The sequence below is a fragment of the Pristiophorus japonicus genome, chromosome 2 (assembly GCF_044704955.1).
Source record: "Pristiophorus japonicus isolate sPriJap1 chromosome 2, sPriJap1.hap1, whole genome shotgun sequence".
NCBI classification, from domain to species: Eukaryota; Metazoa; Chordata; class Chondrichthyes; family Pristiophoridae; genus Pristiophorus; species Pristiophorus japonicus.
In genome coordinates, this window is record NC_091978.1 from 175,905,297 (window position 1) to 175,931,117 (window position 25,821).

Sequence of the window (25,821 nt, forward strand, 5' to 3'; positions counted from 1 at the left end):
CCCACCCACCCCTCCCCTCAACGACCATCTGTCCCACCTGTGACAGAGTCTGTGGCTCTCTTATTGGACTGTTCAGCCACCAAAGAACTCACTTCAGGAGTGGAAGCAAGTCTTCCTCGATTCCGAGGGACTGCCTATGGCGATGATGAGTGAAGACAGAACCAAAATATTTGTTTAACTGGTCTGCCATTTCCTTGTTCCCCATTATGAATTCACCTGATTCTGACTGCAAGGGACCTACATTAGTCTTCACTAATCTTTTTCTCTTCACATATCTATAGATGCTTTTGCAATCAGTTTTTATGTTCACTGCAAGCTTACTCTCATACTCTATTTTCCCCTTCCTAATTAAACCCTTAGTCCTCCTCTGCTGAATTCTAAATTTCTCCTAGTCCTCAGGTTTGCTGCTTTTTCTGGTCAATTTATATGTCTCTACCTTGGATTTAACACTATCCCTAATTTCCCTTCTTAGCCACGGTTGAGCCACCTTCCCCGTTTTATTTTTACGCCAGACAGGGATGTACAATTGTTGTAGTTCATCCATGTGATCTTTAAATGTCTGCCATTGTCTATCTACTGTCAACCCTTTAAGTATCATTCGCCAGTCTATCTTAGCCAATTCATGCCTCATACCATCGAAGTTACTTTTCTTTAAGTTCAGGACCCTAGTCACTGAATGAACTGTGTCACATTCCATCTTAATGAAAAATTCTACCATATTATGGTCACTCTTCCCCAAGGGGCCTCACATGACAAGATTGCTAATTAATCCTCTCTCATTACACAAGACCCTCTAGGATGGCCTGCTCTCTAGTTGGTTCCTCGACATATTGGTCTGGAAAACCATCCCTTATATACGCCAGGAAATCCTCCTCCACAGTATTGCTACCAGCTTGGTTAGCCCAATCTATATATAGATTAAAGTCACCCATGATAACTGCAGTACCTTTATTGCACGTATCCCTAATTTCCTGTTTGATGCCATCCCCAACCTCACTACTACTGTTTGGTGATCTGTACACAACTCCCACTAACGTTTTCTGCCCTTTGGTGTTTCGCAGCTCTACCCATATAGATTCCACATAAACCAAGCTAATGTCCTTCCTTACTATTGCGTTAATCGCCTCCTTAACCAGCAACGCTACACGACCTCCTTTTCCTTTCTGTCTATCCTTCCTGAATATTGAATACCCCTGGATGTTGAGTTCCCAGCCTTGGTCACCCTGGAGCCATGTCTCCGTAATTCCAATTACATCATATCCGTTAACAGCTATCTGCGCAGTTAATTCATCCACCTTATTACGAATGCTCCTCGCATTGCAACGCAGAGCCTTCAGGCTTGTCCTTTTTAACACTCTGTCCTTTTAGAATTATGTTGTAATGTGGCCCTTTTTGGCCCCTGAAGGTGGCAGGACAGGTTGAAAAGGTGGTTAAGAAGGCAAACGGAATATATGCCTTTATTAGCCGAGGCATAGAATACAAGAGCAGGGAAGTTGTGCTTGAACTGTGTAAAACACTAGTTAGGCCACAGCTGGAGTACTGCATACAGTTCTGGTCACCACATTACATGAAAGATGTGATTGCACTAGAGAGGGTACAGAGGAGATTTACGAGGATATTGCAGGACTGGAGAATTTTAGCTATGAGGAAAGATTGGATAGACTGGGTTTATTTTGTTTGCAACAGAGGAGGCTGAAGGGAGACCTTATTGAGGTGTATAAAATTATGAGGGGCCTAGATAGAGTGGATAGGAAGGACCTATTTCCCTTAGCAGAGATGTCAACAAACAGGAGCCATAATTTAAAGTAATTGGTAGGAGGTTTCGAGGGGAAATCTTTTCACCCAGAGGGTGATGGGGGTATGGAAGTCACTGCCTGAAAGGGTGGTAGAGGCAGAAACCCTCACACTTTTAAAAGTACTTGGATGTGCACTTGAAGTGCCGTAACCTACAAGACTACGGACCAAGAGCTGGAAAGTGGGATTAGGCTGGATAGCTCTTTGTCGGCCCGTGCGGACACGATGGGCTGAAATGGCCTCCTTCCATGCTATAAATTTCTCTGATTCTATGGCATCCTCTTAACTTTATTTGCAATCACAGATTATGAGTTCCATTTCCCCTCACAGCGCCAAACTTGTATAACATATCCTTTCACAAACCTGAGGCAGTAGCCAGACAAATTAGGTTTTATTTATGGCAATATCACTTAAAGTTCAGCTGACACTCCAGTACAGTGCTGAGGGAATGTGCACTGTCGGAGGTGCCGTCTTTCGGATGAGACATTAAACTGAGGCCCCATCTGCCTGATAGTCTGCATCCCAGAGTACTTAAGGAAGTGGCCCTAGAAATAGTGGATGCATTGGTGGTCATTTTCCAACATTCCATGGACTCTGGATCAGTTCCTATGGATTGGAGGGTAGCTAATGTAACCCCACTTTTTAAAAAAGGAGGGAGAGAGAAAACAGGGAATTATAAACCAGTTAGCCTGACATCGGTAGTGGGGAAAATGCTGGAATCAATTATTAAAGATGTAATAGCACTGCATTTAGAAAGCAGTGACAGGATCGGTCCAAGTCAGCATGGATTTATGAAAGGGAAATCATGCTCGACAAATCTTCTAGAATTTTTTGAGGATATAACTAGCAGAGTGGATAAGGGAGAATCAGTGGGTGTGGTGTAATTGGACTTTCAAAAGGCTTTCAAAAGAAATTAGTATGCAAAATTAAGGCACATGGGATTGGGGGTAATGTATTTACATGGATAGAGAACTGGTTGGCAGACAGGAAGCAAAAAGTGGGAATAAACGGGTCCTTTTCAGAATGGCAGCCAGTGACTAGTGCGGCACCGCAAAGTTCAGTGCTGGGACCCCAGCTATTTACAATATACATTAATGATTTTGACGAAGGAATTGAATGTAATATCTCCAAGTTTGCAGATGACACTAAGCTGGGTGGCAGTGTGAGCTGTGAGGAGGATGCTAAGAGGCTGCAGGGTGACTTGGACAGATTAGGTGAGTCGACAAATGCATGGCAGATGTAGTATAATGTGGATAAGTGTGAGGTTATCCACTTTGGTGGCAAAAACAGGAAGGCAGATTATTATCTGAATGGTGACAGATTAGTAAAAGGGGAGGTGCAAAGAGACCTGGGTGTCATGGTACATCAGTCATTGAAAGTAGGCATGCAGGTACAGCAGGCGGTGAAGGAAGTAAATGACATGTTGGCCTTCATAGTGAGATGATTTGAGTATAGGAGCAGGGAGATCTTGCTGCAGTTGTACAGGGCCTTGGTGAGACCACACCTTGAGTATTGTGTGCAGTTTTGGTCTCCTAATCTGAGGAAGGACATTCTTGCTATGCGGGAGTGCAGCGAAGGTTCACCAGACTGATTCCCGGGATGGCAGGACTGACATATGAAGAAAGACTGGATCGACTAGGCTTATATTCTCTGGAATTTAGAAGAATAAGAGGGGATCTCATAGAAGCATATAAAATTCTGAAGGGATTGGACAGGTTAGATGCAGGAAGAATGTTCCCGATGTTGGGGAAGGTCAGAACCAGGGGTCACAGTCTAAGGATAAGGGGTAAGCCATGTAGAACCTGTGGAATTCTCTGCCACAGAAAGTTGTTGAGTCCAGTTCGTTGGACATATTCAACAGGGAGTTAGATGTAGCCCTTATGGCTAAAGGGATCAGGGGGTATGGACAGAAGGCAGGGGTGGGGTACTGAGGTTGCATGATCAGCCATGATCAAATTGAATGGCCTGCTCCTGCACCTATTTTCTATGTTTCTCTGAGGAGAAACTTTTTCACCCAGAGAATTGTGAACCTATGGAATTCTCTACCACAGAAAGTTGTGTCCAGTTCTTTGGATATATTCAAAAGGGAGTTAGATGTGGCCCTTACAGCTAAAGGGATCAGGAGGTATGGAGAGAAGGCAGGAGAGAGGTACTGAAGTTGCATGATTAGCCATGATCATATTGAATGGTGGTGCAGGCTCGAAGGGCCGAATGGCTTGTTCCTGCACCTATTTTCTATGTTTCTCAGGTGGACCTAAAAGATCCCACGGCACTGTTTTGAAGTGCAGGGGAGTTATCCCTGGTATCCTGGCCAATATTTATCGCTCAATCAACATAACAAGAACAGATTATCTAGTCATTGCTGTTTGTTGGAACTAGTGCACACTTGGCTGCCGCGTTTCCTACACTACATGACTACGCTTCAAAAGTACTTCATTGGCTGTAAAGCGCTTTGGGACGTCCAGAAAAGGTACTATAGAAATGAAGTCTTTCTTTCTAGCAAATACATTTGAGACAATGTTTGTGTATTTGTCTCACTTCGTCCACACACAAAGTCAAAATAAATCTTCTCAGAATGGACTGGATCAGGCTACTTTGATCAAATAGCCTACGGACACTCAGTGTTTACTGTCTCACATTAAGAATGGCAACTTGGGAAACGCGTTGTACGGCTCTCAGGGCCTGTAAAACTGTACTCAGTATGAATCACTATCGCCTGGAAAAACAAGAAATAGGAACTAATCCAGTCTGCAATTATTTACTTTTATGAGACAAGGAAGAAGCTTAATCATTAAACAACTAAACCACTGAAACAGACACTATGTCTTATCAAATAAAATGTATGTAAATAAAAAAGAATTGGCAACACAGCAGCTGATTTTCTCCTACAGGTGTAAGCCAATGTTAAATGGTTAAGCACTGATACTAATCTGGCCAGGATTGCTTATAGCACTCAAATTTCATGAGTCAATCTATTTGATTCACATATCTTCACTAGCCCTTTAAATTTACTTGCATACATAGCTCAGTGCTTAGCAATCCTGAATACCCAATTATGTGGGCATAATTTGGAGTTGATATGGATCTGGCATAAAGGCTGGGAAAAGATGAAAGAGGTGCTGTCACTTTTGCCTCACTTGAATATTATAATAAAACTCCACCATGTTTTATATGGGGACTTTCTTCATCCTCCAACCCCTGGCCTGTCAGAAATGTGCATTATCTACAAAAGCAGCAGAATACCAGCAAGATGGGATTAATGCCCCTTAAAGTAGCACAAATGGGGTGCGAACAATATGAAAATCAGCCACACCAATTCAATGACATAAGTCAAAATAAAATGCAGCACCACATCACTTGCGGATAGAGTCATGTTGAAAAAGCTGGTTTTTATCCTTTCTGAAATGAAAGGTTTGCCAAATACTGTTGATGAAGACAGTGTCCCTTTATATGAATCAATGGAATCAACTAAACAATATTTAAAAACAAGAATGTAATTTACCTGAGGACAGAGCAGAGGAAGTCTGATATAAGCCAGCAGTTTGCTAAGTTCTTTCTGTCTTTTATCTGTATCGTGTCGAACCCAGCTAAGCAGTGCATTCAATATGGTTTCTTCATTTGGTATATTCATGTCATCACTGGCCAACAGTTTAACTATCTCGTTTGCTGGCAGCAGGAGAAACTCCTGATTCCTTATCACGTCCATGAAGTGCTCCTAGAACAAAAGAAGAAATATCACCTTGTATTTCTCCCCAGCAGGTTAACTGTAAATATTTTACAAAGTGATTAAAAAGGAATATACAATTCACAGTTCTGCTCATAAAAAAAATTGTGAAATGCAGAGGTTATTGCATATAAAAAAATAATAAAATCTGTAAACAGATCATGTTTTCTGTCATATTTTATTACCTGAAAATATGTGAGTAATTGACGTACATACGTAACGTATCAACTGTACATGGTGGAATCACAAAAATGACCCTGCAACTTATATGGTTCATTTATCACAGGACCACTAAATCAGCAGCCTTGGAATGTATTGAAAGTGGTTCATGCAATGAGTTACCTTATGTAAACTACATGTATACACAATTAGCTGATTGTGTATTTGGGCTAGCTGAAAATACCCATTTAAACAGGTGCTTTCCTGTTAAAGCATGACTATCAAAATAAATGTCTTGCAGTGTTTTTGCTTTACTTGAGAAATCAAGGTGAAGTACCAAAGCCTATAGTGTAGGAGGACATCACTATTGACCCCACTGGACCAGAGCAAAGTCATTGCATGCCAGTACCTGTGACACTAGGGACATATTTTGGACGACTAGCAGCTCCGAGAAGTCACAAACAGAATCGTATAGAGCCAGGTTAGGGTTTGGCGTTCCCTCCCCGGGAGGAAAAAAAAACACTGTCCTGACAGTCTCCTTTGTAAGGGGACCAAAATTACCTTGTGATCCTCTTCTTTCTTTAGGTGTCCAGGCCTGAACCCCTAAGGTGGCCCTTTTAGACATACCAGCCTCCAAAGATGTCAGGCCCTCGAGAGCTGAGGTCCTGGAGGCTCCCAGTCTAGGGAGTTCCTGCCTGTTCCACATCACTGGTCCTGTAAGAGGTAGGCAGAGGCTCCACCCAGTACAAGGCCCAGAGAGAGCTACCAGCACAGTCGGAGAGATGTGCTTCGAGGTTCCAGCATACTTCACAACCCTCCCTCTGTACTTCTTCTGGGACTTATGATGGGCGTGCACAAGAGAAACTGAGGACTTTTGGCTCCATAAAGACTAATAATTAAAAGCAAAGAAACATTTTAAAAGATTGACTAGAAGCCGTTTTTCTTTAACATGATATATATTAATTAAGATTTGAGCACTATATATCTTTCATAAACATGTATCATCAAAGTCATCTGATTAATGCATTACAAATGACACATCACATTAAATCTACCTACTACAGTTTCTGTGTGGTTACTTAAACAGAACAGGAAACAAAGCAATGCACTGTGGTTCAACTGGTATCTCTAATTTCAAACATTAAATGAGAAGTCCATTCTATGAATTCCCATATAATCCTAAATTTGATGAAGTAATATATTAGTAGCCTCTAGTGTGCCATCATGAATTGAGTCTCCCCGGAAGAGTAATCTACAAGAACAGACATACTTGTGCCAATTGAATGGTGGGTGCTGACTGAGGGCCTTGGAAAGGGAAGTCCTGATTTTTGGAGTCTCCCAACCCTTGCTCCATCTCCTTATAACTATGGCCATGTGGGTAGATAGAGGCTCCGACCCCAAAAGGCCATCCTGTAAACTACTTTGCACTTCCATAAAATGGCCAAGTTTGCAACTGTTCTAGTGGGCTCCTGCTGGATGTTGAGTGGGAGTCCACCAGAATAGCTTTGCAATTTTAGGGCCAAAATGTCTGGTCTCAGGCCTCATATACCTGCAGTTATAAAAGAGAAAACATGTATGACGGAGATATATTACAGATATAAAATCAGAAAATTCTGGAAATACTCAGCAGATCAAGCAGCATCTCTGGAGAGAGAAACAGAGTTAACGTTTCAGGTCGATGACCTTTCGTCAGAACTGGAATAAGTTAGAGATACAACGGGTTTTAAACACATGCAAAGGCAGGGAAAGCGGGGGAGGAGCAGAGAAAAGAACAAAAGGGAAGGTCTGTGATTGGCTGGAAGGCAGGAGAGATTAAATGACAAAGGGTATGATTGTACAAAGCTAAAGGAGATGGTAATGGGCCTGATCTGCTGAGTATTTCCAGCATTTTTTGCTTTTATTTCAGATGTCCAGCATCTGCATTATTTTGCTTTTGTATATACTACTGAATCATGTTCATTCTGTTAGTTGGCATTTGTTTTGGCTGATGTTAATAATCCTTCAACTAGGCTGGAGTTTAATATTTTTGATATTTCAAAAATCAGTGTGTCGATATTTGATGTCTCCAAGATAAGAGGAGACTAATTGATGTCCTGTGTCAGACTGCTCCATTTTTGATCAGGGCAGAGGAGCAGTGAGAGATCGTGGCCCAGGAGAGGCAAGGGTTCGGGGCCCAGGAGAGGCACGGGCCAGCCCACACTGCGATCTATGGATAGTAGGAGCATGCGTGCGCACTAGGTCTGTGCAGCAGAGCTTGGTCTCCAGTTGTCTTGGTTAACCATTACCACTGGATCAAGACCTAGCTCTGTCAAGCCCGTGTAGTGGCTGGTGTGCAACGGCCACCCCACGTTAAAAGAATCCATGCACAGGCATCTTCCACTCTTTAGTATGTAGTTCGGGACCTAGATTGTCAGGTCCCTCATTGAAACACCTGTGAACTCATCCCTTTTTGGTGTGGAAGTGGGTCATCCTCGATACGAGGGACTGTCTAATACTATAATACATACTACTGATAATTTATTACAGGAAAAGTTTATTTTTTGAAAATAAAAGAATTAAGTAATCTCAACTCTTTCAATCAATTTCTACTAGGCATGAGCCAACAGCACAAGACTGCCAGAACTTGACATGAGTTAGTGGCATCATTCACAGGACACAAGGATACCTGTCGTGGTGAACAAAAATGTCAAATGTACGCAGTTGCAAATGGTCAAGTACCTAATGATGATGTAGAGAAAGTGTTACCTTATGCTGTTCTTCACCAACTAATGCTTGATGCTGACAGTGGGTGGAAAATATTAATTTCCTCAGCACTGATATCCATCACCTTGACACATGGAAAATTCACAACTTAAAGTGACAATTTGAGACTGTTCCAACAAACTTTATACTTTTAGTTTTATAATTAAAATCCTATAGAGATTCGAATATTAAAAACTGGTAAGTCCTCTGTATTATTCCTCAAATTGTTCATATTTTATTTTATAATTTTGATTTGAAAAAGAAGTTATGAAGAGGAATATATTTCAATATATTCATCTTTGACTTCTGTCCAAAACAGGTGTAGGACATTAATTTGCAGATTTAATTAGTCTCTTGCTGTAAGCAGGCAGGCGAGCTGCTCGCCTACTTACTGGCCACTTGAAAATTCGATCAAGGCGTCCTTGGGCATCAATGGAGTAGCAAAGGTCTTCCCCTCCCCCCCCATCCCTTGATTGTCAACTGTTGACCACCCATTGTATAGGCAGGAAATGGGTGGCCTGCAGTTGTAAATCGCCCCCATTATTCCTTTGGCTACAAGCTGAAACAACTCTCCTTTTATTTAGGATAAGCAGTTTGCCAGTAAATCAGTGACAATTGAGAAAGAGAGAAAGTGATGAAATACTATTCTGTCTCCCCCATTTATGTGAACTACTGCAGCTTTTGCATATCCATCAATCTTTTGCTGTTTGTGATTGTAGTCAGCACAGTGCTTGATTGAATCAAACCACACATGTTCACGTGAGTCTGTAATGGGACTGTGGCCAGATGCATGAAGGCTTTTTAATGCAGCTGTGATCACTAAGATTAGTCAATGGTGGAAAAGTATTGTGTTTTTCGATAGGAGAATTCAGCTGGTAAATTGAATCTGACAGAAATGAAGTACTATATTCTACCTTACTTGGCATACAAAAGGAATTCAATCTTTATATTTCAGCACCAGGTCTTTTGGCCACGAGGAACATACAGCAATTGTTTATGACTCTTTTGAATTATAATAAAATCTTGGAATGCATTTTGGACTTCACAGTAAACAAGGTGGGTGATGAAGAAAAAAAATTAGGCACAGAGACACATAAAATCGTGGTTATGGAATTGGACTAGCAACCTGGAGGTTGAGTTCAATCCCAGCAAGGCGAGTTGCGAAATAGAATTTTTTAAAATCTAATAACTTGTGGGCTGGCACCAACAAATGATCTTGAAAGTTGCTGGATTGTCATAAAAACCCAACTGATTCACTAATGTCCTTCAGGTAAGGACACCGCCACCTCACTCAGCCTGGCCTACCTGCAACTCCAGGTCCTCACTATGTTGTTGATTCTGAGTTAATCGGGTGATAGGCGAGGTGTGTGCTCCACTCATTTGATCACGTTGTCGTGGGAAGGAACTGGTGGGTAGTGAAAAAAATTGCAGTGCGGGGCCTAACTATGTAATGAGGTTCCTGTCCATTTTGGAAGTAAGTCAGTCCATCAGTTTCCCTTGCAATTTTGGGCCTGCTATTGTTTTTAGGTGTAAAGAGGGTGGTAGGGCAATGAGATTTGCCCCCATAGTTTTAAAGGAAATATGGCTGAAATAGAGAGAAATGACTAAAAGCATAGAGAAGGGGTAAACAGATGTTTTACAAATTGGTGGGATGTGGGTGGTGGTGTGCCCCAGAGGTTTGTGTTGGCACAAGTGCCTGGCAATGACTATCTCCAACAAGAGAGAGTCTAACCACCGCCCCTTGACATTCAACAGCATTACCATCGCCACCATCAACATCCTGGGGGTCACCATTGACCAGAAACCTAACTGGACCAGCCACATAAATACTGTGGCTAGAAGAGCGGGTCAGAGGCTTGTGTCTCACCTCCTGACTCCCCAAAGCCTTTCCACCATCTACAAGGCACAAGCTAGGAGTGTGATGGAATACTCTTCACTTGCCTGGATGAGTGCAGCTACAACACAAAAGAAGCTCGAAATCATCCAGGACAAAGCAGACCGCTTGATCGGCACCCTATCCACCACCTTAAACATTCACCACCGGCACCACCATCGCTGCAGTGTGTAACATCTACAAGATGCACTGCAACAACTCGGCAAGGCTTCTTCGACAGCACCTCCCAAACCCGCAAACTCTACCACCTAGAAGGACAAGGGCAGCAGGCGCATGGGAACACCATCCCTCCAAGTCACACAACATCCTGACGTGGAAATATATCGCCGTTCCTTCATCGTTGCTGGGTCACATTCCTGGAACACTCTCCCTAATAGCGCCATGGGATCATAGAATCATAGAAAATTATGACACAGAAGGAAGACATTCGGCCCATCGTGTCTCCATCAGTCGAAAAAGAGCTACCCAGCCTAATCCCACCTTCGAGCACTAGGCCCGCAGCCCTGTAGGTCACAGCTCTTTAAGAGCACATCCAAGTACTTTTAAAATGTGATGAGGGTTTCTGCCTCTACCACCCTTTCAGGCAGCGAGTTCCAGACCCCCACCACCCTCTGGGTGAAAAGATTACCCCTCAAATGCCCTCTAAACCTCCTGCTAATTACTTTAAATCTACGCCTTCTGGTTGTTGACCTCTCTGCTAAGGGAAAAAGGTCTATTTAGGCCCCTCGTAATTTTATACACCTCAATAAGTTCTCCCATCAGCCTATTCTGTTCCAAAGAAAACAACCCCAGCCTATCCAATCTTCTCTCATAGCTAAAATTCTCCAGTCCTGGCAACATCCTCGTAAAGCTCCTCTGCAGCCTCTCTAGTGCAATTATATCTTTCCTGTAATGTGGTGACCAGAATTGTACGCAGTACTCAAGCTGTGGCCTAACTAGTGTTGTATACAGTTCGAGCATAATTTCCTTGCTCTTATATTCTATGCTTCGACGAATAAAGGAAAGCATTCCGTATGCCTTTTTAACTACCTTATCAACCTGTCCTGCTACCTTTAAGGATCTGTGGACATATACTCTGTTCCTCCACACTTCTTAGTAGCCTCCCATTTATTGTGTATTCCCTTGCCTGTTGCCCCTCCCCAAATGCATTACCTCACACTTTTCCTGATTGAATTCAATTTTCCACTTTTCATCAATTACCTTCACCACAAGGACTGCAATGCTTTAAGGTAGCTCACAACCATCTTTTCAAGGGCAATAAATGCTGGCTTTGCCAGTAACACACACATCCCATTAACGAATAAAAAAAAAAGTCTTTAATTCCCATTAATGATTTAGATTTAGCAATAGGAATATTATCAAATTTCTAGATAATACCAAATTAGGGGCATATTATACTGTGAGAAGAATGCGGGAGATAAAAGGTCTACATAAGACAGGTTAGCAAAATGAGCTGATATTTGAGAGATTAACGCAGAGAAATGTGAAACAGTACATTTTGAGAAAAAGAACAGTGAAAATAAGTTTTTCTAAATGGTGATATTCTTAACACGATTGGCCGAAATGGCCTCCTTCCGTGCTGTAAATTTAAGAACATAAGAAATAGGAGCAGGAGTAGGCCATACGGCCGCTCGAGCCTGCTCCGCCATTTAATATGATAATGGCTGATCTGATCATGGACTCAGGTCCACTTCCCTGCCCGCTCCCCATAACCCCTTAATCCCTTATCGGTTAAGAAACTGTCTATTTCTGTCTTAAATTTATTCAATGTCCTGGCTTCCACAACTCTCTGAGGCAGCAAATTCCACAGATTTACAACCCTCAGAGAAGAAATTCCTCCTCATTTCAGTTTTAAATGGGCGGCCCCTTATTCTAAAATTATATGGCCTAGTTCTAGTTTCCCCCATCTGTGGAAACATCTTCTCTGCATCCACCTTGTCAAGCCCCCTCATAATTTTATACATTTCGATAAGGTCACCTCTCATTCTTCTGAATTCTAATGATTAGAGGCTCAACCCACTCAACCTTTCCTCATAAGTCAGCCCCCTCGTCTCCGGAATCAACCTTGTGAACCTTCTCTGAACTGCCTCCAAAGCAAGTATATCCTTTCGTAAATATGGAAACCAAAACTGCACGTTGTATTCCAGATGTGGCCTCACCAATACTCTGAATAACTGTAACAAGACTTCCTTGCTTTTATACTCCATCCCGTTTGCAATAAAGGCCAAGATTCCATTGGCCTTCCTGATCACTTGCCGTACCTGCATACTAACCTTTTATGCACAAGTATCCCCAAGTCCCGCTGTACTGCAATTTTTCTCCATTTAAATAATAACTTGCTCTTTGATTTTTTTTCTGCCAAAGTGCATGACCTCACACTTTCCAACATTATACTCCATCTGCCAAATTTTTGCCCACTCACTTAGCCTGTCTATGTCCTTTTGCAGATTTGTTGTGTCCTCCTCGCACATTGCTTTTCCTCCCATCTTTGTATCATCAGCAAACTTGGCTACGTTACAGTCGGTCCTTTCTTCCAAGTCGTTAATATAGATTATAAATAGTTGGGGTCCAAGCAATGATCCCTGCGGCACCCCACTAATTACTGATTGCCAACCCGAGCATGAACCAGTTATTCCGACTCTTTGTTTTCTGTTAGTTACCCAATCCTCTATCCATGCTAATATATTACCCCCAACCCCATGAACTTTTACCTTGTGCAGTAACCTTTTATGTGGCACCTTGTCAAATGCCTTCTGGAAGTCCAAATACACCACATCCACTGGTCCCCCTTTATCCACCCTGTTCGTTACATCCTCACAGAATTCCAGCAAATTTGTCAAACATGATTTCCCCTTCATAAATCCATGCTGACTCTGCCTGACTGAATTATGCTTTCCCAAATGTCCTGCTTCCTGGTTAATCCTTGCCACTGGATAAAGGCCTAGCTCTGTCAAGCCCGTGTGGTGGCTGATGTGAAACGGTCACCACACGTTAAAAAAAAAAATCCATGCACACGCATCTTCCACCCCCTCAACTGGAGTTCAGGACTGGAACATCGGGTCCTTCATTGAAACATCTGTAAACTCTCGTGGAAATAAGTCATTCTCGTTCAAGGGACCGCCTATGAATTGAATGCTACTGCTTCTTTAATAATGGACTCCAACATTTTTCCAATCACAGATGTTAGGCTAACTGGTCTATAGTTTCCTGCTTTTTGTCTGTCTCCTTTTTTTAAAAAGGGGTGTTACATTTGCAGTTTTCCAATCTGCTGGGACCTCCCCAGAATCTAGGGAATTTTGGTAAATTACAACCAATACATCCATTATCCCTGGGGCCACTTTTCTTAAGACCCTAGGATGAAGCTATCAGGTCCAGGGGATTTATCTGCCTTTAGTCCCATTATCTTACTGAGTACCACCTCCTTAGTGATTATGTTAAGTTCCTCCCCCCCATAGTCCCTTGACTATCCACTGTTGGGATATTGTTTGTGTCCTCTACCGTAAAGACCGATACAAAATATTTGTTCAGAGTTTCTGCCATCTCCATGTTCCCCATTTCTAATAGCCTGTTCTCGTCCTCTAAGGGACCAACATTTACTTTAGCAACTCTTTTCCTTTTTATATACCTATAGAAATTCTTGCTATCTGGTTTTATATTTTGTGCTAGTTTACTTTCATAGTCTATCTTCCCTTTCTTAATCATTTTTTTAGTCATTCTTTGCTGGCTTTTAAAAGCTTCCCAATCTTCTGACCTCCCACTAGTTTTGGCCACTTTGTATGCCCTTGCTTTTAATTGGATACTGTCCTTTATTTCTTTAGTTAGCCACGGATGGCTACCGTTTCTTTTACATCCTTTTCTCCTCACTGGAATAGATTTTTCTGAGTTGTGAAATATCTCCTTAAATGTACACCACTCTTCATCAACCATCCTACACTTTAATCTATTTTTCCAGTCCACTTTAGCCAACTCTGCCCTCATAACTTCATAGTCTCCTTTATTTAAGCTTAGTACGCTGGTTTGAGATCCAACTTTCTCACGCTCCATCTGAATTTGAAATTCAACCATGCTATGGTCACTCATTCCAAGGGGATCCTTTACGAGGATATTGTTTATTAATCCTGTCTCATTACACAGGACCAGATCCAAGATAGCCTGCCCCCTGGTTGGTTCCGTTACTTCTTAGGCAGTCCCTCATATTGAGGAAGACTTGCTTCCACGCCAAAAAGGGATGAGTTCACAGGTATTTCAATGAAGGTCCTATTCCAGGTCCTGAACTACATGTTGAAGGGTGGAAGATGCGTGGATTTTTAAAAAAACGTGTGGTGGCCGTTGCATACCAGCCACCACACGGGCTTGACAGAGCTAGGTCTTGGTCCAGTGGCAAGGATTAACCAAGACGACTGGAGACCAGCCTTACTGCACTGACCTAGTGCGCACACATATCACAGTGTGGGCTGGCCCGTGCTGCCCCAGGGCCCTTGCTCATGCAGGACTTAAGCAGAAGCGACTTATGGTGAGCAACAGGGGACCCATTGTTCGGCGTGAACTAGTTATCCATCTCAATTAATGCTGTACAATGGGCATTTTTACACTTGCATACACTAAAAGCCAAATGTACAAAATCACCTCGCACACAACTCAGAGTTGACACGCATACCTCATTCGATTGCTCGGGGCTGGATTCCAATGCGAGATCTCAAGAGACAAGAGGACAGTGTACTAATCCCACTACTTCACTCCAAGACCCGGTCCCCTCCCTTCAGTGCCCTGGTTCTATTACATACTGCTCAAGGAACCCATCCTTTATGTAGTCTATGAACTCTTCCTCAAGGATACCCTGACCAATTTGATATGTCGAATGAATATGGAGGCTAAAATCACCCATGATTATTGTTGTTCCCTTTTTACAAATCCCCACTATTTCCTGGTTTATACTTCGACTAACAGAGTTGCTACTGTTAGGGGGCCTATAGACTACGCCCACCAGTGACTTTTTCCCCTTATTATTCCTTATTTCCACCCAAACTGTTTCAACATCCTGATCATTTGAGCCAATATCGTTTCTCACTATTGCAGTGATTCCATCCTTTATCAATAGAGCTACCCCACCTCCATTTCCTTCCTGTCTGTCCTTCCGGATTGTCAAATACCGCTGAATATTTAATTCCTGGTCACTTGCCAACCATGTCTCTGTAATGGCTATCAGATCATACCCATTTGTATCTATTTGTGCCGTCAACTCATCTATTTTGTTACGAATGCTACGTGCATTTAGACAAAGTGCCTTTAAATTTGTTTTTTTACCTTTTTTCCTGCTTGTTTCTTCTCTCCTTCAAACTCACTTTCATTATTTTTGCTTTCTAATTCCAGCTTCACTCCCTTCCCTACTGAATCTATTTTCAGGTTCCCATCCCCCTGCCAAGCTAGTTTAAACCCTCCCCAGCAGCACTAGCAACCCCCCCGTGAGGATATTGGTCCCGGCTCTGTTGAGGTGCAACCCGTCCGGCTTGTACAGGCCCCACCTCCACCAGAAGTGGTCCCAATGTCTCAGGAAACTAAAGCCCTCCCGCCGCACCATCTCTCCAGCCACGTATTCATCTGTTCTATCCTCTTATTTCTATACTCACTAGCTCGTGGCACTGGGAGTAATCCGGACATTACTACCTTTGAGGTCCTGCTTTTTAATCGCTCTCCTAGCTCCCTAAACTCTGCCTGCAGAACCTCATCCCTCTTTCTACCTATGTCATTGGTCCCAATATGGACCACAACCTCTTTGATTCTATGATTAACTGAATGGAGCAACATAAAATCTAGGGATACAGATAAGATCATTTGAGGTGGAAATGCTGGTTAAGAGAGTAAATCAAAAAAAGGTAAATGTGGTTTTACTTTTTAATTTATGAGACATTGAATACAAAAGCAAGGAAGTGACTGTTGCATTTGTACAAAACATTGATTAGGTACAATTAGATTATTGAGTGCAGTTCTGGGCACTCCAGTCTAGGAAGCATATTAGAGTCAGTGAAGAATCACTAGAATTATACTAGGAATAATTATGAATAAAGGCTTGAAAAATTGGAGGTTTTTTAAAAAACTAAAAAAGTTCAATGCCTCCTAATAGAAGTTTTCAAAATTATAACATTTTCAAAACTATGAAGCTTTTGAGAGATTAACCATAGATAGAATGGCCTGGATTTTGTGGTCAGTGGCGAAGGGACAGCGCTCGCTACTGACCCGAAGAAGGCTGACCACAAAGATTTAGCTGGCTCTGTGGCGTCGATTTCCCCTATTCCGACATCAGTTTCAATCTGGCTTCATATATAGGGCATCTGTTGCGTCCAGGAATAGTGAAGTCATCAAGCAGGTTGAGCAGTCAATTAGATTAAAGAATTCTCACAGACAGCAAACCAGAAAGTAAAAAGCAATGATTAACGCTAAACTAATTAATTTAATAAAATAATGGGAAAACAGATGTGTTGCTGCTACAATACGTGGGAGCTTCTGGATGTTTTGTTCCAGGGCGACTACATCTGCAGTAAGTGCCTGCGGCTCAACGAACTTTGGTTCTGAGTTGAGGAGCTGGAGTCCGAGCTGCAGACATTGCGAGACATGAGGGAGGGAGAAAGTTACCTGGATCTTTTGCTCCAGGAGGCAGCCACACCCTCTACATTAAATACTTTAGAATTGACAGGGACAGGAGGATGTGGCTGCGAGTGAAGCAGATAAGGGGATACAGGAGGTAGTATTGCAGGAGCCTCAGTCCCTGCACTTGTCCAATAGATTTGAGGTTCTTGCAACCCTTGTGGACAAGTGTGCAGACTGCGGGGTGGATGAGCAGACTGACCAAAGCACTGTGGTGCAGAAAGCCGTTCAGGTGGGGGGAGTAAAGAGGCAGGTGGTTGTAGTAGGGGACAGTATAGTTAGGGGGATAGATAGGGTTCTCTGCAGCCAAGAGCGTGCGTCCCGAAGGTTGTGTTGCCTACCCTGTGCCAGGGTAAAGGACATCTCCTCCAGGTTGGAGTGGGAGGGGGAGCATTCAGTTGTCGTGGTACACGTAGGTACCAATGACATAGGTAGGTCTAAGAAAGAGGTTCTGCTGAGAGAGTCTGATCAGCTAGGGACTAAATTGAAAAGCAGAACCACAAAGCTAATAATCTCTGCATTATTACCTGAGCCACAAGCAAATTGGCATAGGGTCAATTGAATCAGGGAGATGAATGCGTAGCTCAGAGGTTGGTATGGGAGAAGTGGGTTTCGATTTATGGGGCACTGGCACTAATACTCGGGAGAGAGCTGTTCCGTGGGGACGGACTATACCTGAACTATGCTGGGACCAAAGTTCTAGCGAACCGAATAACTAAGGGTGGGGGGGATGGCGAGGAAGGAAGGTCGCAGTGGAGAGAAATCTAGAATGCTAAAGAGAAAAGAAAAGGAAGCAATGCAGGAAAGTGATTGTGGTAAGAATAACCAGATTATATTAGGAAGGGACAGAGCATACAAACACAAGAGTGCACTAACAAATAGGATCCAGATAAGAAAAAAAGCTTTAAGACAGATAGGGCTTGAGTATAAAATAATGTTAAGGAGACAAATCTAAAAGCATTTTATCTGAATGCATGAAGCATCTGTAATAAGGTAGACGATTTAACAGCGCAAATAGATGTACTAGGGGACAGTGGGTTTGGTGAGAAGGAGGAACTGAAGGATATGCTTATTAGGTGGGAAATTGTGTTAGGGAAATTGATGGGATTGAAGGCCAATAAATCCCTGGGGCCTGATAGTCTGCATCCCAGAGTACTTGAGGAAGTGGCCCTAGAAATAGTGGATGCATTGGTGATCATTTTCCAACAGTCTATCGACTCGGAATCAGTCCCTATGGACTGGAGGGTAGCTAATGTAACACCACTTTTTAAAAAAGGAGGGAGAGAGAAAACGGGTAATTATAGACCGGTTAGCCGGACATCAGTAGTGTGGAAAATGTTGGAATCAATCATTAAGGATGAAATAGCAGCGCATTTGGAAAGCAGTGACAGGATCGGACCAAGTCAGCATGGATTTATAAAAGGGAAATCATGCTTGACGAATCTTCTGGAATTTTTTGAGGATGTAACTAGCAGAGTGGACAAGGGAGAACAAGTGGATGTGATGTATTTGGACTTTCAGAAGGCTTTTGACAAGGTCCCTCACAAGAGATTGGTGTGCAAAATCAAAGCACATGGTATTGGGGGTAATGTACTGACGTGCATAGAGAACTGGTTGGCAGACAGGAAGCAGAGAGTCGGGATAAACGGGTCCTTTTTAGAATGGCAGGCAGGGACTAGTGGAGTGCCGCAGGGCTCAGTGCTGGGACCCCAGCTCTTTACAATATATATATTAACGATTTAGATGAAGGAATTGAGTGTAATATCTCCAAGTTTGCGGATGACACTATACTGGGTGGCAGTGTGAGCTGTGAGGAAAACGCTAAGAGACTGCAGGGTGACTTGGACAGGTTAGGTGAGTGGGCAAATGCATGGCAGATGCAGTATAATGTAGATAAATGTGAGGTTATCCACTTTGGGGGCAAAAACACGAAGGCAGAATATTATCTGAATGGCGGCAGATTAGGAAAAGGGAAGGTGCAACGAGACCTGGGTGTCATGGTTCATCAGTCACTAAAAGTGGGCATGCAGATACAGCAGGCGGTGAAGAAGGCAAATGGTATGTTGGCCTTCATAGCTAGGGGATTTGAGTATAGGAGCAGGGAGGTCTTGCTGCAGTTGTACAGGGCCTTGGTGAGGCCTCATCTGGAATATTGTGTTCAGTTTTGGTCTCCTAATCTGAGGAAGGACGTTCTTGCTATTGAGGGAGTGCAGCGAAGGTTCACCAGACCGATTCCAAGGATGGCTGGATTGACATATGAGGAGAGACTGGATCAACTGGGCCTCTATTTACTGGAGTTTAGAAAGATGAGAGGGGATCTCATAGAAACGTATAAGATTCTGACGGGACTGGACAGGTTAGATGCGGGAAGAATGTTCCCAATGTTGGGGAAGTCCAGAACCAGGGGACCTAGTCTTAGGATAACGGGTAGGCCATTTAAGACTGAGATGGGGAGAAACTTCTTCACACAGAGAGTTGTTAAGCTATGGAATTCCTTGCTGCAGAGAGTTGTTGATGCCAGTTCAATGGATATATTCAAGAGGGAGTTAGATATGGCCCTTACGGCTAAGGGGATCAAGGGGTATGGAGAGAAAGCAGAAAAGGGGTACTGAGGGAATGATCAGCCATGATCTTATTGAATGGCGGTGCAGGCTCGAGGGGCCGAATGGCCTACTCCTGCACCTATTTTCTATGTTTCTATGTAAACGGATAAGATATAGTTGCAATTACGGAGACATGGTTGCAGGGTGACCAGGGTTGGGAACTGAATATCCAAGGATATTCAATATTTAGAAAGGACAGGCAAAAATGAAGAGGGGGTGGTGTGGTGTTGTTAGTAAAGGATGAAGTCAGAGCAATAGTGAGAAAGGATATTGGCTCAGAAAATCAAGATGTAGAATCAGTCTGGGTGGAGCTAAGGAGCACCAAGGGGCAGAAAACATTGGTGGGAGTCGTCTATAGGCCTCCAAACTGTAGTGGCAGTGTAGGGGACGACATCAAACAGGAAATTAGAAATGCATGTAACAAACAAATGTACTACAGTAATCGTAGGTAACTTTAATCTACATATAGACTGGCCAAACCAAATTATTAATAATACTGTGGCAGATGAATTCCTGGAGTGTATACGAATTGGTTTTTTAGACCAGTATGTTGAGCAGCCTACTAGGGAACAGGCTATCCTAGATTGGGTATTGTATAATGAGAAGGGGTTAATTAACAGTCTTGTTGTGTGGGGTCCTTTAGGGAAGAGTAACCATAACATGATTGAATTCTTTATTAAGATGGAAAGTGAAGTAGTCCAATCTGAAACGAGGGTACTAAATCTAAACAAAGGAAACTACGAAGGTATGAGGAATGAATTGGCTATGACAGATTGGGAAGATTCATTAAAAGACTTGCCGGTGGATAGGCAATGGCTAACATTTAAGGAACGAATGCATGAATTGCAACAGTTATACATTCCTTTCTGGCGTAAAAACACAAAAGGAATAATGGCCCAACCATGGCTAACAAAAGAAATTAAGGATAGTAGATTCAAAGAGGAGTTATACAAAGTTGCCAGAAAAAGTAGCAAGCCTGAGGATTGGGAGCAGTTTAGAATTCAGCAAAAAAAGGACCAAGAGATTGATTAAGAGGGGAAAATAAAGTTTGAGAGTAAACTTGCAAGTAACATAAAAAGAGACTGCAAAAGTTTCTACAAGCACATATAAAGGAAAAAATGAGTGAAGGCAAATGTAGGTCCTTTACAAACAGAAATGGGAAAATTTATAATGGGGAACAAGGAAATGGCAGAACAATTAAATAAATACTTTGGTTCTGTCTTCGCGGAAGAGGAATGCTAGGGAAGCAAGAGTCTAGTGAGCAAGAGGAATTAAAGGAAATGATTATCAGTAAGAAAATAGTGCTGGAGAAACTAATGGGACTGAAGGCCGATAAATCCCCAGGGCCTGATGATCTGCATCCCAGAGGTAGCCATGGAAATAGTAGATGCATTGGTTGTCATCTTCCAAATTCTACAGATTATGGAACAGTTCCTGCAGATTGGAGGGTGGCAAATGTAACCCCACTATTTAAAAAAGGAGGGAGAGAGAAAACAGACCGGTTAGCCTGACATCAGTAGTAGGAAAATGCAAGAGTCTATTATAAAGGATTTGGTAACGGGACACTCAGATAATATCAATGGGATTAGAAAAAGTCAACATGGATTTATGAAAGGAAAATCATGTTTGACAAACCTATAGGAGTTTTTTGAGGATGTAACTGATAGAATAGATAAGGGAGAACCAGTGGATATAGTGTATTTGGATTTTCAGAAGGCCTTTGATAAAAGTCCCACATAAGAGGTTAGTGTGCAAAATTAAAGCACATAGGATTGGGGGTAATGTACTGGCATGGATTGAAAACTGGTTAATGGGCAGGAAACAGAGAGTAGGAATAAACGGTTCTTTTTCGGGGTAGTGGGCAGTGACTAGTGAAGACAGAACCAAAGTATTTGTTCAATTGGTCTGCCATTTCCTTGTTCCCCATTATGAATTCACCTGATTCTGACTGCAAAGGACCTACATCGTCTTCACTAATCTTTTTCTCTTCACATATCAGTACAGGAGCAAGGATGTCTTACTACAGTTATACAAGGCCTTGGTGAGACCGCACCTGGAGTATTGTGTGCAGTTTTGGTCTCCTTACCTAAGAAAGGATATACTTGCCATAGAGGGAGTGCAGCCAAGGTTCACCAGACTGATTCTTGGGATGGCAGGACTGTCGAATGAGGAGAGATTGGGTCGACTAGGCCCGTGTTCACTAGAGTTTAGAAGAATGAGCAGGGATCTCATTGAAACGTATAAAATTCTGACTAAGTTGGATAGACTGGATGCGGGGAGGATGTTTCCCCTGGCTGGAAAGTCTAGAACAAGGGGTCACGGTCTCAGGACACGGGGTAGGAAATTTAGGACTAAGATGAGGAGAAATGTTTTCACTCAGAAGGTGGTGAACCTGTGGAATTCTCTATCACAGAAGGCTGTGGAGGCCAAGCCACTGAATATATTTAAGAGGGTGATAGATAGATTTCTAGACACAAAAGACATCAAGGAGTATGGGGAAAAAGCAGGAATATGGTGTTGAGATAAAGGATCAATCATGATCATATTGAATGGCGGTGCAGACTCGAAGGGCCGAATGGCCTATTACTGCTCCAATTTTCTATTTTTGTATTATTCACTTTTTAATTATTTTACAGTGAGAGAAGTAAAGATTTGGACCTACACATAGGATTAAGGTAGAAGCTGAAATATTAAAAATGAGAAAAATAACAATTATTTTTTTATTATTTAAAAAATCTATGGAATCTTTATCATGGAATGGAGCAACTGCTGCTCAAAAGGAATACTTCTGACTATATATTAAAGATTACTATTTAAAGTCATTTCAGATGACCACTGGGAACTAAATAACAACATAATAGAGAGAGATTCTAAGAGGTGCCCATTTGACAAGGGTAATTAGTTGTGGAAATGGTTTTCTAAAAATATATTTCTACTTATAATTCTTACATGGTCCGCTCACTGCATGAAAGCATTCAACTCTATTAAAGACATTGTTCATTTACAGTGGCACCACAATGACAATAGTTTTCTGAATTCTGAACAAATTAGGTGTGAATGCAGTATCACATAATTAAACAAGGATTCAATTGGCAGCTATTTGGATGCTGAGAATTTTATGAAAATAATTTGGGATATAATAATCCTTAAAGTTAAAAACTAGATCCGATTATTGGACAGTTTCTAGGTTCTGCACAACAGATATGAATGACACTAGGCAGTTAATTTGTTCAATGCTCTCTTAATAAGCAGGTACAAATATCAAAGGTAGGTTTATAAAGGTCTTACTGACAGAATTACTACTCAATACATCCCCATTTAGTGCAGTTATGTCTTTATTTAGATTTTTATCTTTTTAATGTAAAATAATTTTGTTGGGGAATTTGCTGCATTCAAATGACATTAATATTCATCAGAAAACTTCTAGTTGTCAAAAACATCTTAACAAAAATTTTAGCCAAAGACTGCAGTGTATATGAAACAGAAATTTGCGTTTTGTAATTATACCAACATTTTGGTATAATTTTATAAATATCATTTATAATTTAAAACTGTAGAAATATCTAGTTATATTATAAAACGAGTACTACATTGTGTTAAAACACTGTTGTCTGCTTCATTTATCTATACTCACTTGTAAACTGCCCAAGGATTAACACATTCCAAAATGATTTTTTTACAGATGGCTCCTTCATTAAAATATGATACACCCAATCCATACTAATGAACTGTGAAGTAGCCATCACTCCTATACATACCATGGTGTAGTTGTGAGCCACTTTATGCAGGTCAGTGCAGCCCTGTGCATCTGCAAATGAACGAATTCCAAGGCAGTTGGAAGGGTGAAGTTGCTTCATCAGGAACCCACAGCACGCCTCCACAACCTGCGAGAGTTGTAATAGACAGGCTGTGGACAACAGGCACTCAATATTGTCTTCTTTTAATTCCAGGCGGCCTAAAAGAACAAACAAATTCTGCAATTTTCTTCCTTTATTTTTTTTTTAAACTTTGTGTTTTGGATACTTGAAATAACTTTCCTTTAGAAAGCATAAACCTTCAAATGTTTCTGTTACTCTATTAAAATTAATTATTTTGGCACTTGCAATGCAAAATTTACAACATTTTTCTTAGTGGTGCCCTCTTCAGTTTGATTTCTTCATAGTATGGAATATCTCGACACCGAAAAATTCACAGTTGCAGTACTAAAAATGCAACTGCATGTTTTCCAGTAAACAGCCAGTTGTTTATAAATAGTATGCAGGATCATTTTTTTCCAGGTTTGAAAACATCAATAATGTATATACCATGGTAAAAGGTGGGAGGGAATTGTCTGAAAATGTTTACTAATACATACTGAGGTGTAGGTGGGGAAATGCCTTTTTTAATCAAGGTACGTGATGCTATTTTAAATCCGAATGTAATTTGTCTGTTTAGTTAGCAAATGTTAATGCTATATCTTTATATAACTTTAATCTGTTTATAATGTTTTCGGAAATGTAATTTTTTTCTAAACGAAAACAAAAGAGATTTCCCAACCATCTTTCTCCTTCAGTTAGTGTCCCCTTTTTTGCTACTGACAATACTTGAGCATGCATTCGGTCACTCTCATTAGTTGTCTTTCTCCCTCAACCAGTTATCCAGTATGTCCTTAGTCACCTCATTCCCTCTGCTCTCGGCTGTGTGTTGTTCCCTTTGATTGCCACTTTGACCTGCTCCCAAACACTCGCTCTGCCTTGCCCCGTCTTTTCACCATTATGTCAGATTCTCTTTGTTTGCTACCATATCTAGTTTCTGATCGATCTCCCTGGCTTCCTCACTCCATCAGTGCTATGCTTTGATCCAGTGGGGGAAGAAAAAGAAAAAAAACTAGAAGAAAAGTATCAATGTTCCTTCCAATGACACATTATATAGGTGCTGGAATGGATTTTAATTTATTTGCAATTTAAAAAATCTGTGTACTGTATTGGGTTGTCTATTTTCAACTTGTTATACCGACAGTCCCTGTTAATCTAGGCAAATGTTTTGGTGAAGGTTTTTGTCTCGGTTAATGAGGCTGTAAAGGAAATCAAATGATTAATTTTTCACAATCCTTCAAGAAATATTATGGGCTGGATTTTGTGCTTCTTGGATTTTGAGGCATTAATCGTGACAGGGCATTAGCGCCTGAAAATAGTTTGCGCCTTTGACTGCAAGTTTCGGCAAAAAAGTTGGAGGAGCGTTGGTGTTAAGTCAGGGATTGCACAACGGGCTTTGTAGGGCTGAGCCGAAACTTGCGTCGTTAAAGGAGGTGACCATTTTGCGCATGCGCGGTGTTTAAAAAAAAAAATTCCCCCGGGCGCAAACACTACTGCTTTCTGCATGCAGACGCATATAAACCGCCCCACTTCAGCCACTTCTGCAGAGATGGAGGAGCAGGAGGGAAGGCAGCATGCCAGATGCTTCAGCAATGAGGTGAATGAGGTTTTAGTCAACGCAGTGGAGAGAAGGTAGTCCTCACTCCATCTTGCTGGGGGTGCCGCACCACTTCCATCTGTATTTAAGAGGCTGTGGAGTGACATAGCATAGGAGGTCTCTGCTGTAGACACTGTGCCCAGAATTAGGACACAATGTTGGAAAAAGTTTAATGACCTTACTAGGTTCGTCAGGGTCACATTTATGTAAGCCTTCTTTCCTTCTAACAAGAATCTCACACACTATGAAGTTTTTCATGCATATGGTCCCTCTCAAAAGTCTTGCTGTCTGTGGGGTAGGTTTCACAATGCATAAGAAAGATGAAGGCTTACTTCTGCACCCATTATCTTCTAATGATCGATGCATATGAACTCACTAATTTACATCCTTCCTCGCAATACACTGTTGCTATGGCTCTCAGAAAGATCAATTATGTTACATCCCTCTAACCTCCTGGCAATCGCTCATGAAGCTCATGCAACATCGAAACAGATTGAACAGAAGCTACTGGAACATTCACAGTCTCACCTATTGTACTATGGTAGGCAGATGTGCCACATCAGGAGGTTAACCTTTCTGAACCCTTCCTATTTTTCTCTTTGCCATCGAAGCACTCCCACAACAGGAGGGAGCAGTTGCGCACATGCGGGGGGTGCCTGGAACTGAATGATGTTGAGGAAGGGTGTCGGCCCTAATTGGAGTAGCAGCTCAGGCAGTTGTGAGTGTAGTGAGGGTATGTAAATGGATAGGGCATCTGAAGACACTTAAGTGGCGGTAGCCCTTCAAATGAACATGTACAATGCCCCCTCCCC

General features: G+C 41.9%; 1 protein-coding gene across 6 annotated transcripts in view; it reads right to left on the reverse strand.

Annotated features, from left to right (window-relative positions):
• Window positions 1–25,821, reverse strand: part of LOC139242618 (kelch-like protein 5) — a 258,999-nt gene that overhangs the window by 91,902 nt on the left and 141,276 nt on the right. For all 6 annotated transcript variants that reach the window (XM_070870459.1, XM_070870440.1, XM_070870445.1 and 3 more), the window contains 2 exons: window positions 23,317–23,513; window positions 5,297–5,509 (listed from right to left, as the gene is read on the reverse strand). In XM_070870459.1, the coding sequence (XP_070726560.1) occupies window positions 5,297–5,509; window positions 23,317–23,513 (410 nt within the window). The remainder of the gene's footprint in view (window positions 1–5,296; window positions 5,510–23,316; window positions 23,514–25,821) is intronic.